The 15,734-nt window shown below is 34.7% G+C and overlaps 1 protein-coding gene across 2 annotated transcripts in view; it reads right to left on the bottom strand.

Annotated features, from left to right (window-relative positions):
- Window positions 1–15,734, bottom strand: part of CNTNAP4 (contactin associated protein family member 4) — a 208,017-nt gene that overhangs the window by 53,500 nt on the left and 138,783 nt on the right. Inside the window, exons 5-9 of one of the 2 annotated variants that reach the window (XM_059492753.1) lie at window positions 14,523–14,726; window positions 14,164–14,348; window positions 12,337–12,480; window positions 9,696–9,957; window positions 2,783–2,929 (exon numbers count right to left, since the gene is read on the bottom strand). In XM_059492753.1, the coding sequence (XP_059348736.1) occupies window positions 2,783–2,929; window positions 9,696–9,957; window positions 12,337–12,480; window positions 14,164–14,348; window positions 14,523–14,726 (942 nt within the window). The remainder of the gene's footprint in view (window positions 1–2,782; window positions 2,930–9,695; window positions 9,958–12,336; window positions 12,481–14,163; window positions 14,349–14,522; window positions 14,727–15,734) is intronic. The other variant, XM_059492754.1, reaches the window with a different exon arrangement.

Raw genomic sequence — 15,734 nt, 5'->3', positions numbered from 1 at the left:
TACATACCATCTGGATGTACACACTCTGTAAGAATTTAATATTGTGGTTTATCTATCGTCTTACTGGTCCTGAAATGCCTTGTTCACTGATTGCCAAATAAGTAAACATTTGTAAAAATAAATAAATTGCTTTAATCCTGATTTGATTTAAAACATGTACATTGAGCAGTTTTTCCCAGTGGCAGGTAAACACTACACTGCAATGCTTTATTTGACTTTCTTCCACAGGGTAATGTTGTTTCTGCAATGATGTACAAGGGTCATCCCTTGATCTTAGTCAAACAATACTGCATTCTGGTTTACAGCATTTGAAGACCTTCTTATTCTAGGAAATAGAAAGCAATGAGTTTTAAGACACTTTTCTGTTCCACAGAGCTAATGAGTACTTCTGAAGTCCAGTAAAGATATTGAAGAGGCTTATGATATAGGAAAGCAAAATGATAGTGGAAACTACTAAATATATTCAAATAAGTGTGCAAAAACATAAGTAGTATAGATATATTTTTGAAAAATTTAGATTAGAAAAAGTATTAAAACTGAAATTTTACAAGTTGATAGACTTGGAGTGTTCATAAATCCGCTCAAGAGCCAAACTGTTCAAATTTCTTATCATGTTTCTAAAGGCAAATGTTTTTCATCTACTTGGTGTGTTGCTTTAAGAACAACAAATATGCAAACTTGCAAAAGTAAAAATAAGAGCACAGGAAGTTTTCAGAACCAAACAAATGAATTACAAGTTTAACCACATGCCTTACAGCATTCTACAGTTGAACGGTAACATAAATTCTGTCATTTCTGGTGAAAAATATAATGCTCATTTGAGAATTAAATACTTCCAGTAGAGCTTAAATAAATAAATAGTAGATAAACAAACAAACAAATAAATAAAGGCCAGAGAAAGTAGGAAAAGTTTACAAATTTTGGCATAGCTATCTTACAAAATCGTGTGTCAGATATTTTTCTTGGTGTCTCTTTTTCAAAAATTGTCTTCTGTTAGAGAAGAGACAAATACCATTAACATTAATTAAATTGTGTTTCCTTACAATTGTTGACTGAATATTAAAGATAAAATCCTTTAATCATTAAATTTATATTATTTACTTATTGCAAAACTCAATTATCTCATTTTCTCTTCTAGTTGTGGTTAGTTTTTATTACAAGAACTGAGAGAGATTAGAGATCTTTGATGATGGCATGACTAGAAATAGTGCTGACATAACACTAAGATATTTTCATGTTTATTACACATTTTCCTAGTTAAACACACACATTTCCTGCATAATTTGTATTCATTAAAACAAGTAAACAAATCACCATGTCCCCAGGACATCTCCCCTGAAAGGCTGATACTCATATTTTAACAAACAGCACAAACATGGTAAATATTCATATAAACTTGGAAAGAAAGTAAAAACGCATTGTCTGGATTTTGACAGTGGCATATAACATAAAAATTTAATAAAGAATTTTCTAAACTCAGAAAACCACTTCTAGAATTCCCTAACTTTGTATGAGATGCATGAGCTGCAGATTTCAGTGATAAGGCTGAGGTCAGAGAATGTGAGGGACGGATATGCAGTTGCTTCTTCCAGTATGGAATTAATTTGTCCTCTCCACACTGCAAAACATGAATAGAAGTGTCCTTCTACAACTTAATTGAATATGCTTCTTTTTGTAGATCCCCACATCCCTTCTGAACTGTTCATTTGTGCCATCAACCCTGCAATGGTGAAAATCACCTCATCAGAGATCTGGGAACCTGAACGAACATAGAAGGGTTACCCAAGAGTAGTATTTTGCATCTTTCTCTGCTTTTGCTGACTACTAGCCAAGTCAAGGGGTATTTTTAATATTACATGGTAGATGCCAGACATGAAAATTCACGTGAATGCTCACGTGTACTGTACTAAGTGCATATCTGTGAACATGAAATTTATTTAAAAGCCGTTGTTTCAAGGGAAGTGATCTGTGGACAATGACTGGGTCCATACTTATTTAGTGTTTTGTAGATAACCTTCTCAGTTTTCACAGAAATTTCATCATTATTATTAAATAATTAATAATTTAGCAATTTAACCATTATTGTTTAAAAGAGAGGAAGCACTAGGCAAACAACCAATGAACTCAGGTAATGTTTATCATTGTTTCTATGCAGCCCATTCCCAAAAGAATTATATGAATAACAGAACAATCTGCTCCACTCTATCAATAACAATACATGTCATTAATGACATAATCCCTTGATGACAGATGACTGTTGATATTCCTAGAAAAATGAAGACATATGTACATATAAGTTTTTAGGCACAAATTATATTTATCAAACGTAGATAAGTTATATCACTGCGTTAAAAAAAAAAAACAAAACAAACTAAAAAGTCTATGTACAAAGAGGGTATTTACAAGATAAGCATTTACTTGAGGTGAAAACTTGAAGTCATTCCAGTGGAAGACTCGGTAAAATATTCATTTGGCAAAACAAGAAGTGTGCAGAAAGAGAAACCTTTGTGTGTCTGTTGGATTGCCAGCCAGACTATATTCAATTATCAGAACACAATACAAGTTATCTAAAAAGTGACCAAAAATTTAAGGTAGTGATTTATTCTACCCAATATGGTAAAATTTAATGAAAACTGAAAATATCAGAACAGTGCCTGAACCAAGCTAGGCAAAAAGGACTTGAAGCAAGCTAAATAACTATTTTCATTTGATTAGGTTTGTCAGGAAAAATTGATGTGTAACTGTTGGATATAGCTTTGATAAACAAACAACGATATTTTACCTCCAAAGTAGAAAACATCTGAATAAATCTGCAGAGGTGTGAAAGCATGAGCAGACGAGGTCACATCATTGTCCACTCTTACACTGATCCGATTCCTTTTGACAGAGAGGGATACAGAATGCCACTGGCCGTTATTTAATCCAGCACCTGAAAGAAAAATAAACCCCCAAAATTTAGTATGAACTTTTACCTATTATACTATCTAAATGTTTTATTATACTATTTTAATACTATCTAATTATACTATCTAAATGTTTTAGAATTGAAAGGAGAAAGAACCAAGAGAGAGCAATCATAGCCCACATAAAATCTCCAAGTGATAGTAAAATGAAAAAGAACTTAATAAGCATAAGCATCTTTAGTGAAGACAGAACCTTGCTTCACATTTGGTAGATAAAAAATAAAGCTACTTCACTGAATAAGTCTTAGTGTTATAGTACTATTGTTGTAGCCGAATTATCTGTAATACATTCATTTAATGTAACGATTGCGAGGAGTGTCCTCCCAATCCAAGGAGGCTATCATTAAAACATCATTGTGATGGTGGATACAGTATTTTACACATAATACATATTTTTATTACACTGTTACAAAGTGGTCATTATATTACAATATGGCAAAATAGTAAAATACTGCAGATGCTAAAAGCTTCAGTAATAATCATGTCAATGTCACAAGACAATTTTGCTTTCAGCTGATTCTTTTATTGGACATGTGTGGGAAAATATTCTGAGAGTTAAGCCATGACCACAAACTTACATTACTCCTGGCTGTGTAGGTGTAAGGTGCCACAAAGCAATAAAACTATAGCCTTGATTCTGGAAAGCACTTATATACACATAAATAAATTCTATTCAGGGTAGCTTGTAACCATGTTATTATCTTTAACAAGTGCCTAAAGTCAATCCTGTTCTTGAGTATTCCTCAGAGCAGAGGTACTTCTTTCAGTGAAGAATAAAGAATACAACCTCTAAATTAGGCAAAGAATTTTCTGACTGCAGAGTGTCTATGATTTGTGATCTGTGATTTCCCTCTTGAAACTTCATGTATTTAAGTAGTCCTCTCTAGAACATGCTGTATATGTTGCAGTAGCAGTCCATGAGTTAAGAGATTCATTCAAACAGAAAGAAAAGAAATAAAAAGAGAAAGATGAAAAGGTTCAAATAGCTAAATTATAGCATAATTGGGATCCACACATTGTTGATTACCATAATCTAAATACAAGATCATAATAAAATGAAGAGATAAACCCTAGAAGGACATTGCAAACTTAGATGAACTATCACCTAGATAACATCTCCGATATATTTAAGATAATATTAGTCCTATATACCTTTTTTCCTTACTTTAATAAGCATATTTATTAAGGAACACGTAACAAGAAATCCTAAACATTTTGCTTTAGCCCCAGCCTCTCATGATGATTGAAATTTTCCTCAGTCACAACTCTTTAATACTTTATCTCTTCCTTTAGAAATTAAAAAAATCTCTAGAATCAGATAACATTTTGGGCTGCAAGTGGCCTTTAAAAACCAGTTTAATCTATGCCGCTCTTTGCAGGGACTTTTTTTACTGGATCACATTGCCAAAACCCCCATACAACATAACCTTGATAATTTCCAGGAGTGGAACATGTAAATATAACCTGTTTCACTTTAAAATTGTCACCTCTTGTTCTGCCACTACAGATCCTGGGAGGAAAAAAGGAATAAAAATCGCCATTATAGGCCTTAAGTATGAAAAGGTCACAAAAAGGTCTCCCTAATTTTTTTTTTTTCCAGGCTGAACAATACCGACTCTCTCAGCCTGTCTTCATGGAGATGTGCTCCAGCCCTCTGATAATTTTCATACCGTTCCTCCAGTCTCCTTCTAGCAGGACCATGTTTTTCTTGTGCTGGGGACCCTAGAGCTTGAAGGAGTTCTTGAGGTGGGGGTCTCATCTACCAGCACCTCCAAGTTCTTGGCAAGCCCACCCTTAAACCCTTCCTCCCCCAGCCTATACTGATACTGGGGAGCACTCAAACCCAGGTGCAGAAACTCTCATTTGGCTTTGCTGAGCTTCATGAGCTTCACATGGGTCCATTCTTCAAGTCTACCAAGCATCATCCATCTTCAAATCTACCAAGGGTTGCATTCCTTCCTTTGAGCGAATCAACTGCACCACTCAGGTTTGTGCCATCAGCAAACTTGCTGAGGATACACTTGATCTCACTACCCGTGTCATTACTGAAAATATTAAATTTAGCAATAAACTCTGCCACTTTATTTTAATTGTTAGAAGGATAAATGCTTTCAATTCTTAGTTGTGTAGCCTCCTTCAGTAGCCTCTTGTTCTGGTGGATAAACCATATTCCAAATCTTGAAATATTTGACAGTGAAGATAGGTAAGAGACTGTCCTAACATATAAAGAAGGGTATTTAAGACCACCAGAAATTTTGGTTACTGGAAAATTAATAGTATGAATTTTACACTGTTTGGTTTGTTGATTGCAATTCACCTTGCTGACCTAGTATATAATTTTGGAATGGGTATTTTATCTCCCCTTCTTAATGGTCGGCATGGTTAGAGATATTCACCAATGTTCATACAGCTGAAGTTAAGACTTCCTAGAAATCCCTTTTATTAAGTCTGAGAACTAAGGAATGCCATTGTGGGAGCACAAGACACTCTGAAGAAAACTGTTCATTTTAGCCCTTGAATTGAGAACTTTGACTAAATTCATGTTTGCTTTTGTGGAGCCACTGAGTGGTAAAACATCTAAGTGGAAGAGGCCAGTGGAGTACCAACATCTACATTCCATCTGAAACTTATATTGTCTGCTGCTCTATTATGAGTTAAAAAAATGCTTAACCACAAACAAACAGGAAAAACAAAGCAATTGATTTTTTTAGTACATAATAACGTAGCTGTTAAACAAGATGTCCATTTATTCTCATTAGTTCTAGCACTTTAAATCTAAGTTTTAAAATTGGGTCTATGGGACGTCTTGCAGAACAATGATACCCAACCTCAGGAACACATGTATAAAATGCAGTGTATATAAATTATTAGGAGATCAGTGAGAAACAAAAAAAAATGTTTAAAGAAAGTAATTTATAGATTAGTCTGAAGTATAACAATGAAATTCCATTATTATTAACATCACTTAAAAGCTGCATGGAAATTAAAAGCTTCATAGAAATAGAGGGTCACAGAACAATCTGAGTAGTAGGGTCCAACTTTTACAAATACTATAATTCAATTTGGTCTCATAATTCAAAACAAGTTAACTTTGTGTTGATTTCTGTTTTTTTTTTAAACCTATGTTATTTCTTTGTGAATATTTGATGTACCACTTGCAAAAGAGGCTACCAATTAAAGACATTAAGCAGTCATTCTGCAAAAGAAAGATAGAACTTACTATGACTTAGTTAGGAAATGATATGCCATTCTCCTCGGTTTTATATGGTTAAATAAATTCTTAAAAAACATGGGATAATTAATTTAAGACTTGTGCACAAAGAAATATGCTCAGATTTAATTATCAAATATTATGTGTGTGTGTGTGTGTGTGTATGTGTGTAAGGTCGTAAGTCCCTACCTGTGGGGGAGCAAATCTTCTGTCCAACCATCCATAATTTAATTACTCAACCTCCAAATGCAGACTTAAATTGCTTCAATGATTGCTACACCAAACGCTTCAAAAACTCAAGGAAAAGTTTCCCATATGGTTTTGTTAGATAAAATTCCTCTCAAAAGAGGATAAGATGATTTTGCTGTAGCTTTTGCCTTCAAAAAGACAAACACAATTCCTCCTTTTAGACTTTATGAATGGGAAGCTTAACCTAGCATGAGAACATTAAATTCTGTTTCAGCATAGAATGTCACAATTTATTTTGGGATGCTAACACTAATATTTTATGTATTGTATTGCAGCTTTGAAATTGAATAAACTGCCCCACGTGCAAGTCTACCTACTGCTGTTAAAGTGCCACCAACATCAGCCAGTCTGTTAAAATGACAGTGCATGGCAACAGTTTCTGTAACATACATCACATAATTGAACAGCAATTGAAATAGCTCCTAAAAACCAAATTCATCACTGCTAACTATATACCACTGACATTCTTACTAAGAAATTGACATTTTCAAATGGTAACCCTAGGGAAATCTCTTGTCATTAAAGTGGTACTCTTTGTGCATTGGTTATTTTAGAAAATAAAAAATACCAGGGCCATACCTATTATCACCCACAGGAACAGGATCAAAGTATTTATGAAAATTTCAACATTATCTGTGGTCATTAGAGGCTTTTAGTCTTTTCCTGAGTTAAAATAATCAATAGTTCAAAATTTTACTCGTAATCATACACCAGTAGAAACATAATGAACTTCACAGGTTCTTTCTCCCCTCCCCTCCCCTCCCCTCCCCTCCCCTCCCCTCCCCTCCCCTCCCCTCCCCTCCCCTCCCCTCCCCTCCCCTCCCCTCCCCTCCCCTCCCCTGAAACTTCCCTCCCCTCCCCTCCCCTCCCCTCCCCTCCCCTCCCCTCCCCTCCCCTCCCCTCCCCTCCCCTCCCCTCCCCCTCCCCTCCCCTCCCCTGAAACTTCCCTGAAACTTCCCTCCCCTGAAACTTCCCTGTTGGGGAATTTTGCTCAGACATGGCTTGAAGGAAAAAAAGGCCATGAAAATATACAGCTGATGGAAAAGTGGAAGGCAGCTGTAAGCAGCAAATTCTCATGCCTGATCATGTAAACAACAAAATTCTCAGGCACGTTCTCAGGCTTGTTTTTTAATAACAAGTAAATACTCTGTCCTTGGCTGGTATGGGAAAGCAAAGTGACAAACATGGAGGCCTTGAGAACTGTTCACAACAGGATGAGAAAAAAAGTCTTGGTCTCAATAACAAACCACAGGTATTGAAAACAAAAGGAGGGGTTGATGTGTAATCTGTAACCAATGATGAGCTTGGGTTTTGCAATATGTATGAACTTAATTAACACTTTTATAAAATGTGCATGGTGGATCAATAAATCGGAGTTCGATGCTGATCAGAGGACGGGTCGTCTCCCTTCGCTTCTACATTTCTCCTTCCCTTCCCTTCCCTTCCCTTCCCTTCCCTTCCCTTCCCTTCCCTTCCCTTCCCTTCCCCCTCAAGAAAGGGAAGGAATTTTCATTTATTAAGAGAATTTAAAGTAAGGAATCAATCAAAGAAACAGGGGCATGGAACAAAGATTAAGGAGACCTCATGTTCAAATCCTGTGGCTGTTTCTCTGTCCTGTTTCATTCTGCTTTGCTCCCTTTGCATTATACTGCCTAATAAGTTTTGAGAAAAATTTAGACAGTTGATTCTTATTTTGTCTTTATACTGATTATAACTAGTTTGGGGCTTTCTCACTTGGTCTTTGTTACATAACTGGAACTAACCTGGCTTCTTTTACACTGATAATATTCTGCTTTGTGAATATAAAATAAAAAATACAGGCTTGTGTATGGATCAGAATGAATCAAAGATCAAGTGATGTTCTGGATATCATAAATGTGTTTTCTGCATCCAAATTCACCATTGCTTCTACAATATATTGCTCCAGCTAGTGGACTCTGGTCGTCTTTGTCCATACAGAAACGACTCCAACCCCAGCCTCAATTTCCTTATATCATAAATTCCTTGTAATCCCTTGTATCCACCTATTCTTTACTGTCTTTTTTCCTGTCTTAGGTCTCATCCTATCACATCACATCATATAATCCATCTACAAGTAAAGGGCAAAATTAAATTTGTTTGCATAAATAATGAGAAGCTCTAAGGTAGCTGTAATCTATGGAATGCAAGAGGATAGTACAATACTGATGACAAGCTGCTAGGTGAAGGTGATGATATTATTACATGGGGACGTTACGGGATAGCAGCATTTTATAAGAAGCCTCTGAAGGTGGAGACAACATTTTTCTGTCCTGCTACCATATTTCCTCAAAGACAGAGATTCCTGACTAGGCCAACAGTCTTGATGATCCCACATCAACTGCCAACAGTGCTCAGAAAAACTGAGGACGCTCTTTGTGAAAGACTTACTCCCATTCCTGCCAGGCAGAGAGAAAGTTAAAGCTGGAATCTGCTAAGAATCCCAACTGAATGCTCTCTAACATGACTGCGTATTCACTATAGTAGCTTCATCCTTTTGTCTTGACATATTTGTTTGCCAAGGGTGAAATTACTCATCAGAAGACTAGACTAGGTACTAGCTTTCTGAAAATCTGTTTTACCCTGAGGGATGCCTAGCAGTGCACTACCAAAAGTAGATGATCTAGTCTTGATTCAGTGTTTAACTACAAAAGTGACCTTTTAGCTCTCAGGTATTCATTTTCCTCAAGTTCCCATTTTTAAATCATACACTCCAACTTGCCCTGGTTTTCTGAAATACAATCTGGTATTGGGCATCCACTGCCCCAGATTAATGGATATCTCTGCAATTGAGGACTCTAAAAAATAACAGACATTATATTTATAGTGATGTAAAACTTTATAAAAAAATTGTTACTTGATACCTTTTGAAAGCACAAATGGTGAGAAACATCTTAATGACTTAGCGTGACAGAATAAGAGACTAAATTTCTTACACTTCACAACTGAAAAAGCTGCTTAGATTTGCCAGGTCATACACATGAGCTGTACATACTGTATACGTGTTAAGCTAAGGACTCAATTTTTCAGTCTATATTACTGCAAGTAATTTCTGCTCACTCATGGGGAAAAAAAGAATAGGTATGTTTGTGAGAAAAAAACGCATTTAGAAATAATTGGGTGTAAAATTCCCACAAGTAAAGCAGAGCTGCACAAAAACTAATTGTAAAAATAAGTCAAGAAAGCAAATAAATAACTTTTAATTTTTTTTCTTTTATGCATAGGAGTCTTGTAATTTTTTTCATTTCTGTTACCTGCAGCGATGTCACTCAGTACTCTTCCTGTTTTATGAAGATTGATTTTGACTCTCCCATCACTCAGATATAAGAGGAAACCACCTGAAGACTGGTGCAGTTTACTGGATAACAGAAGTCCTTCCTTGTTCCAAGTGCGAAACTGAAAACTGACAAATACTTCATCTTGCCCTGATGTGCCTCTCAGTGCCAGGAAACTGCTGGAGCTCAGAAATGTCACAGGAACCACCTGTGGCTCTAAACATGAGAAGGACATATTGCCCTAGAAATAAATAAAACAAATATGGCATTAGGAAGAGTCATGAGAATTTCTCCATGGAAACTGCAGAGTTTCAAAACATGGTACATAGTACTTGGATGTATTAGTCTAAAAATTAAACATGAACATCATCAGTTTGAGAAATGTTAATGTCTGATCAGAGTAGACTCATCTGCCTGCACAGAGCGGCAAGGACCTTTGAGGGAATGGTGTAAGATCCTAAATTATGAGGCTGATTTAATGCTACTTCAGGAGTTAGAAAGATCTGCTTTGTTCCTAGCTTGGCTCAGCCTCAGTGAGCATTAGGAACTTGACAAATTCTTCAGTGACAAATACCATGCCACTGACTGCATGTAAACACCTCCATGGGTCTAAATGCTTGGATGCAGAGAAGAACGTTGAGCTGGCACTGATTGTTTAAGATGGTGTTAAATTTACGAAAAAAAAATTCCAAATTAATGCAATTGGAGATGTGCACCAACTCCAGTATTTGTTTTCACAAATAGAAAAATTCCACATATAAACTTTTGCTACTTACAAATGCACAACACATACTTCTTAATTTAAGAGGGAATATGTTTTCAAGCAGGCTTATATGGACTAGATGATAAGTTTGATTTATGCACCTAGCGCTTGCTTTGTGCTTACCTTTTTCTGAAATAACTGTGTCTTAGGTAAACTTGTGGCTGAATTAATTGAAAAACTCTGAGAGTAACCTGCATCTATACTTGTACTGAGTAATGCAGATAAGAAATCTAGAAAGGGAATAATGAATTTTTTGCATCAGGTGTCAGAGTTAGTTAACACTTTATGGTGCTTGATAGTAGTACACTGTACACTCTGATCTAGTGACTTGCTGACACCATTTGAACTATAATTAATTTGTTCTGGAAAAAGGATTACTAAAGATTAATGTTTTTGGAATTTAAAGTGCACTTAATTTCTGTTCAACACTAAGAAGTTTTAAACTTTTGAGCATACATAAAACTTTGACCACACATGAAGCAGCTTTAAAATCAATTTAAGAAAAATATTCACTAGTCCCTGGTGTGGCAAAGTATTAGAGTTTATGGGTTTTCATTTTCTTCAAGGAAAATAGATAAATAAGTAAAAGCTTTATCTTATGAACTCAGCTGTACAGAAATGAATAGTCAGCTAAACTGACACATAGTGAAAAGATACTCAGCAGATTATAAAAGCCTTGTTAAATGCTAAAAGCTGGCCATTTGCAGATTCCCCCAGTAAAGTGCCCATTTAACAGGGATTCTGGGGTAACAGAGATTCTTTTTATATTATTTATATCATGAAATATCTCCTAAATAGTTTTGAAAGTAGTGCACAACAATTTAGAACATTTGACATGAAAGTAATGAAACTTCCTATTACAGATGATTTCATAGATCCCCTTCCACTAGTCCACACAGAGCCTACTATAACTGCCCATTCCCCAATATTCATAAGCATCATGGAAAGAATACTATGCAGCAGTACAAGCTCACATAATTTTGGAATATTTCAAGTGAATTATACATGGAAAGATATGCCTCTCATTCACTTCTTCTATGACAGAGAGCAAATTTGATTCTTTGTATTTTGAACAGAAATCCAAGTTAAAATATTTGGATCATGAAAGCATTTAATACATTTTTAATTATTCTGAGCTGATTTCCCTGACACCTCTGCATTTCCTTCTACTAAATAAACACATGTTACAGAGATGACCCTTGTTGTACTAGGAAAACAAAAAACAAAACCAACAGCGAAGGACTCAGTAAAATTTCTAGAAAGCCTTTTGTAACACAGAACACATTTGTTACCTTCTCTAAAAGGTAGGAATTTGGATAATATGACTTCTGGCCATATCACAATGAATACATTAAACCCACCAACCTCAACTAAAGGTTTTCAGAAACAGATCAGTATAAACTGAAAAACAGAACTGATCTATCAAAATTTTACCTCTCTGGACAAAGTGAACCAGCGTCCTCAGTAATAAAGAACTTAAAAAATGTACTGCTGGTGTTCTTATTAGTCAGACACATATTCTTATTACTCTGCTACAAAGCCAAAGATTTGATGGTTTCTGATGCATCTTGTTACTCATTGACTTTTGTCACCCAGTTAGAAAGCACACAACAACTGTGGTATCAGACATAGCTAAATATCAGCTAAAGATGTCAAGAATAAAATGCATCCTGCCTTTTCTAACAGGAGGAGTCTACGCAGCATAAAATGAAAAGTAGCCCAACTTGGTAATTACTTTATCTTTCTTTCATTACCTAACATAGATTTTACCAGAAACATGTGCTAACAGGTTGGATTTGAAAGTGGTTGTGATCTTTTTGTCTCTTTTTTATTCTTTCTTAACTATAAATCTCTTACCACAATGTAGATCTGAGATTTATGCCTTCTGGCCAGGTCAATAATGTTCACTCCATTATAATAAATATTTTCAAAACACCCATGAAAGTTCCTGCGTGATAATGTCCCTGATTTTCCAGGCACTGGGATCCCTCCAAAGCTGAGCTTAGAAAGAGAAGAGAAATCAATAATACTATTAAGTAATTTTCTAAGGAAAGAAGTTGACTATACTGTAAGAGTAGAAGTCAAAGACTGGCCTATAATGAATCTGTTACTTGTGTATTTCACTGTATCACATCTACATGCTAAAAGAATAGGCTAACAAAAAAATAGGCTATATCAAGTCCAATGTATGTAGCAAATCATTCTGACATTTTGGCATTTTTTTTTCTTCTTCTGATGTATCTGTGTCTTCAATCAGTTTTCAGGGTCCATTTTTTACAGCTGTGAAACCAAGAAGAAGGACAAGGCCAAGTACAAGGAGACTGTGCAAAACAGTGTAAAAAGGGAGAATACAATTAGCAACAATTTCTTTAGCAACTTGACCCTAACTTCTCCACTCTGTGCACACCATAACGACTATAGCAGTAAAGAAGAACATATCAAATTACATTATTCTAGGACAGATTTAAAACAAACTAAAGGAGGCACATTTTCCCTTTCAAAATGCTTAGGCTGTGCAATTACTTTGTATGGTGCTGTAAAATTACTTATTTCAGAGAGAGACTGGAAGATTTAACAAAAATAAAAACCCATTGAGAGCTACTAGATTCAAGAATAGCATTCTGTCTAAATACATCCCCGCCCTAAGGCAAAAGCTGCTAGAAAGCAGTAAAATATTTCAGAAAAGCACTGCCACAATCGTGACCTTAGTTCTTCTCTAGTATATGTTTTAACTCTTTTACACCACCAGCAGTAGGATTCCAGGATAAGTGAACATTTGAGCTCACATATTTCAAAGCTATTCTAGACAACATTGTAAAAACTGACAGTCTAAACTACTAACCTTTTAATTTTTAAAATTTTTAAAACAAATTGCCAACCAGTTATTTTTCCTCTAGCTTTTGGTTTTTTTAAATGAGTATGATCCTCCAAACTTTGACATTATGATTTACATTCAGAAATTCTGAGCAGATATTGAAATAGAATAATGCTGACACAGAACAGCATGACATCTAACTCTAAAATGCTTAAAAATTGGAATGAGTACAATAAAGTCTGCAGGTTCCTGACATTCTGCTCTATCATTCATTGTCTTATCCAACAAACAGTATAGGGCAAACATAAAGCAGCCAGTCATCACATTACAACTGTGAAACAGTGGTATTTTTAACCACAGGCAGGAAAATTTCACAGCACATTGTATCTACTCCTGTTCATTTATTTACTATTTGTGCAAGAAAGATTTTTTCACAGGATAATTTTCAGATCTAACAGAGATTTAGTCTTGATATAAATATTTCTACAACAGTTTTTATGCTGACATTGCAATTTTAATCAAGTTTTATATTCATAACATTAATATTCATTAAATCATAGCACTGAGTTGGGTCTCATTCATTATGTTTACAATATTGTTTATCACACTTGCAGCTCTATTAAAACAAAGGTATTAAAATAATGAATTCTGAGATGAAAAAGATGGTCTTTTGAAAATACTGAGTTGAGTCTAGTGGAAGATTTGTACTCCAAGAACATCTCTTTTTTTTGATTAATTCCCTTAACAGACAGAGAATCCCCAATGTCTTAAGGACTACAAACTTCTTTAAGTTCTGTTTCCTTTGCCTGTTTCAATGCATTTGCATAACAAAGGTAATAAATGTAATAAAGGAAAGGTAATTTTCACACCTCATAATCAAGGTCCAAATAACTGAATTCTCCTTTTGCATGAAAATGATGAGTGTGTTTATCCACTGTAAAGTTTACTTGATTGTTAAAATGCTCAATGAGAACAGAATGCCAGTGTTGATCATCCAAAAGGCTGCCCAGCGTAATATTAATTTGGGCATTAGAAGGATAAGTTTTAGTATCACCTTGAAAGAAGAAAAATAAAAACTATTAATTTCATTGAAAAAATAAAATTATTCAAAAATATACTGCTAGTTTATCATACTTAATACATTAAAATCCACTTAACAGTTTAAGAGAAATTTTAGTCAAATAATGCCTAGTAACTATATTAGACTTTATGAGACTATTGCTGTTACCTAAATTAATGAGTAGGGACAGCTTCCCTTTAGTTAATTCCATGGTGATGTGGTCTCCATTTTGTCCTTCTCTGTGGAGGAGAATTCCATCACTTTGCATTGTCTTAAACTTCAGAGAAATCACATCTTTCAGTGTATTAATGAGTTTTTTTTTTAATGTGTAAATTAGACAACTTTTCCCATCAAAGCCAACCACCTCAGACCCTAGAAGTAAAGAAATGAAAGATAATGTATAATGCTATGTCTAAAAGAAACAGTTGCATGTTACTTCAATATGGTATGAAGTTCCATCACTAACATGTCTAGATCACTTCTGCACAGTAAATTGTACTTTATTTTTTTCCCCGTATATTAAGACTGTTGTGTTTTAATGATGATGGTATAACTAGATAATAAAACCATGTGAGAAGACATCTGGCATCTATTCAACTCTAATAATGTTCTCATATGCTGGTCTTCCTTTTCTTGGAGTTATAAAGTACTTTGACCATTTCTGTTTTTACTTGTACTCTTAGGCTGAAAATCATTATTAATTTATATGCAATTCATTCCAATGAATAAAATCAAAACAAAAAAAAAGCCAAGGCTGCTGTTGACCTTTGGGAAAGGAAGGAAATAGGGCTAACTGATTTTATCTCAATAGTATAAAAGAATATCCATCAAAATCAGCACAGATTGAACAAGACACACACCGAGGAACTGATAACACTATAAAAAGCTCATAGATAATTCAAGTTCATATGTAATGAAGAAAAAATAATTACCCTTGAAAAATACATTTTTGAAGTGAATGAAGATGTAAGGATACGCAATAAAATATGAAGTTGTTTTTCAACTGACTGGTTGACTTCTTGCAAGTCAATGGAAACCCATTATCTATTTACTAACTTATATAATTTCATGATAAATATTTCTCCATATCTTCAGCACGGAAATGGAATGAATTCAAATTACCTCTTGTACTTTAGGTTACTAATTTATATTCCATTTTAACAAAGCTCTTGTGAAGTGAATGCAGTTATGTTTTTAAATATAGTTTCTTGATTTTCTTCATATCTTGATAATTAAGAACTCATTTATCAAATGTACAATGAATAAATATGATGTTCTACCTAAACATGAACCTTAGATTTTATTTCATTTTGTCACTGAATGAATGTGGACAGCAAAAGTGTTAATTAATATTGAATTAAAATAAGGAATGTGATGTAG

The sequence above is a fragment of the Ammospiza nelsoni genome, chromosome Z (genome assembly GCF_027579445.1).
Source record: "Ammospiza nelsoni isolate bAmmNel1 chromosome Z, bAmmNel1.pri, whole genome shotgun sequence".
Taxonomy (NCBI): Eukaryota; Metazoa; Chordata; class Aves; order Passeriformes; family Passerellidae; genus Ammospiza; species Ammospiza nelsoni.
This window is presented reverse-complemented; position numbering and strand designations above follow the sequence as displayed.